This window comes from Colobus angolensis, unplaced genomic scaffold (assembly GCF_000951035.1).
Source record: "Colobus angolensis palliatus isolate OR3802 unplaced genomic scaffold, Cang.pa_1.0 Scaffold21, whole genome shotgun sequence".
NCBI lineage: Eukaryota > Metazoa > Chordata > Mammalia > Primates > Cercopithecidae > Colobus > Colobus angolensis.
Window position 1 is genome coordinate 5,364,401 of NW_012115266.1, and position 2,089 is coordinate 5,366,489.

At 60.2% G+C, this 2,089-nt stretch overlaps 1 protein-coding gene across 1 annotated transcript in view; it reads left to right on the plus strand.

Moving 5' to 3' along the window:
• Nucleotides 1-2,089, plus strand: part of MAP4K2 (mitogen-activated protein kinase kinase kinase kinase 2) — a 17,218-nt gene that overhangs the window by 6,496 nt on the left and 8,633 nt on the right. The window contains exons 16-24 of the mRNA XM_011942774.1: nt 51-89; nt 179-212; nt 334-439; nt 522-610; nt 690-731; nt 820-904; nt 1,000-1,079; nt 1,159-1,219; nt 1,322-1,439. Of these exons, the coding sequence (XP_011798164.1) occupies nt 51-89; nt 179-212; nt 334-439; nt 522-610; nt 690-731; nt 820-904; nt 1,000-1,079; nt 1,159-1,219; nt 1,322-1,439 (654 nt within the window). The remainder of the gene's footprint in view (nt 1-50; nt 90-178; nt 213-333; nt 440-521; nt 611-689; nt 732-819; nt 905-999; nt 1,080-1,158; nt 1,220-1,321; nt 1,440-2,089) is intronic.

Consider the following 2,089-nt stretch of genomic DNA (forward strand, 5'->3'; position numbering starts at 1 on the left):
AAAAAAAAAAAAAAAAGGCTGACCTCTGACCCCTCTGCCCCACTGCCCAGGAGCCTGCTGCAGTCAGTCCAGGAGGCCCTGGAGGAAAGGTGAGGGGTGTGGACCTGGGGGAGGGGTACGGGGTGGACGGCCTCGGTGCCAGTCACACCATGCCTCATGCCTCATCTCCCTCCCACAGGAGCCTGACCATTCGGTCAGCCTCAGAATTCCAGGTGCCACATGGAGGGAGGCTGGAGCTGGGATCCAGGCCACTGCAGAGGGTACGATTGGGAGCGGGACACGGTTACAGGGCAACCTGGTAATGGCCGGGCTGGGCCCTGCCCCTCCTACCAGGAGCTGGACTCCCCAGAAGATGCCATGGGAACCATCAAGCGGGCCCCGTTCCTAGGGCCACTCCCCACTGAGCCTCCAGCAGAGGAGCCTCTGTCCAGTCCCCCAGGTGAGTCCCAGGCTTGGGAGACCAGGAGGCAGCCCCAGGGTGGGGGCTGCAGCAGGAAATTGCAGCATGCCTGTGCCTGCAGGAACCCTGCCCCCACTTCCTTCAGGCCCCAACAGTGCCCCACTGCTGCCCACGGCCTGGGCCACCATGAAGCAGCGGGAGGATCCTGAGGTGAGAGGGTGCTACGGGGGGTGGGGAGACGGGTGGCTACAGCTGTCACATCAGCCCTGACTCCTTCCCTCCCTCCCAGAGGTCGTCCTGCCACGGGCTCCCCCCAACCCCCAAGGTGCACGTAAGTGTTTGCCCCAAGCCCTGCAGTCCCACAGCCCCGCCACCCACCACCCCTGCACTGCCTCGCCAGCCTCTTGCCTCCTTCGCAGATGGGCGCCTGCTTCTCCAAGGTCTTCAACGGCTGCCCCCTGCGGATCCACGCTGCTGTCACCTGGATTCACCCTGTTACTCGGGGTAGGCGGGGGCAGGGAGGAAGTGGGAGCCCAAGGAATCCCTCAGCTTGGGCCAGGGGGCATGTCTGACCTCTGACCCCATGCCCAAACTGGCAGACCAGTTCCTGGTGGTGGGGGCCGAGGAAGGCATCTACACACTCAACCTGCATGAACTGCATGAGGATACGCTGGAGAAGGTGAGGCCTGGCTGACTGTCGGGGGCAGAGGCCTTGGGGGACCTGGGGTGTTGACTGCCTGTCCCTCTGTCCCCTCCAGCTGATTTCACATCGCTGTTCCTGGCTGTACTGCGTGAACAACGTGCTGCTGTCACTCTCAGGTACAAGGTGGGAGAGGCAGGGAGGCAGGGCCCGCAGGGGCTCCAGCGCCTCAGCATCCTGCCCACCAACACCCCAGGCCCAGCCTCTCCTCCTTTCTGCAGGGAAATCCACGCACATCTGGGCCCATGACCTCCCAGGCCTGTTTGAGCAGCGGAGGCTACAGCAACAGGTTCCCCTCTCCATCCCCACCAACCGCCTCACCCAGCGCATCATCCCCAGGTCAGGGATCTTGGGCTTGCAGGGAGTGGGAGGCAGAGGGGCAGGGAGGGGCTGGAACATGGCCTTGCCAGTTCCTGGGATTGCAGCAATCTTAGACATGTTACTCTGCCTCTCTGAGCGCCATTTCCTCCTCTGTCAATACAATTGATGGCCTTCCCACCCCTCCCCACCGCTGGTTGGGAGGCAAGAAGGAGATAGTGGATGTGAAAGTGCTTTCCAAGTTGTGGGAGCTGTGGTTGTTCGGATGTGAGGCGTGACAGTTAAGCAAACGTTTACTGAGCACTTATGCTATGTTGGCCCCTGTGCTGGGCTTTGGGACATGGATAATCCCATGAGTCCTTGCTTTCAAGAAAGAGGGGAGATGGGTGAGTCCTTGCTTTCAAGAAACAGTGGGGCTGGGTGTGGTGGCTTACGCCTGTAATCTCAATCCTGCAATCTGAGGCAGGATTGTTTGAGGCCACGTGTTTGACATCAGCCTGAAAACAGAGAGACCTTGTCTCTACAAAAAACCAAAAAAGGCTGGGTGGGGTGGCTCATGCCTGTAATCCCAGCACTTTGGGAGGCTGAGGCGGGTGGATCACGAGGTGAGGAGATTGAGACCATCTTGGCTAATATGGTGAAACCCCGTCTCTACTAAAAATACAAAAAAA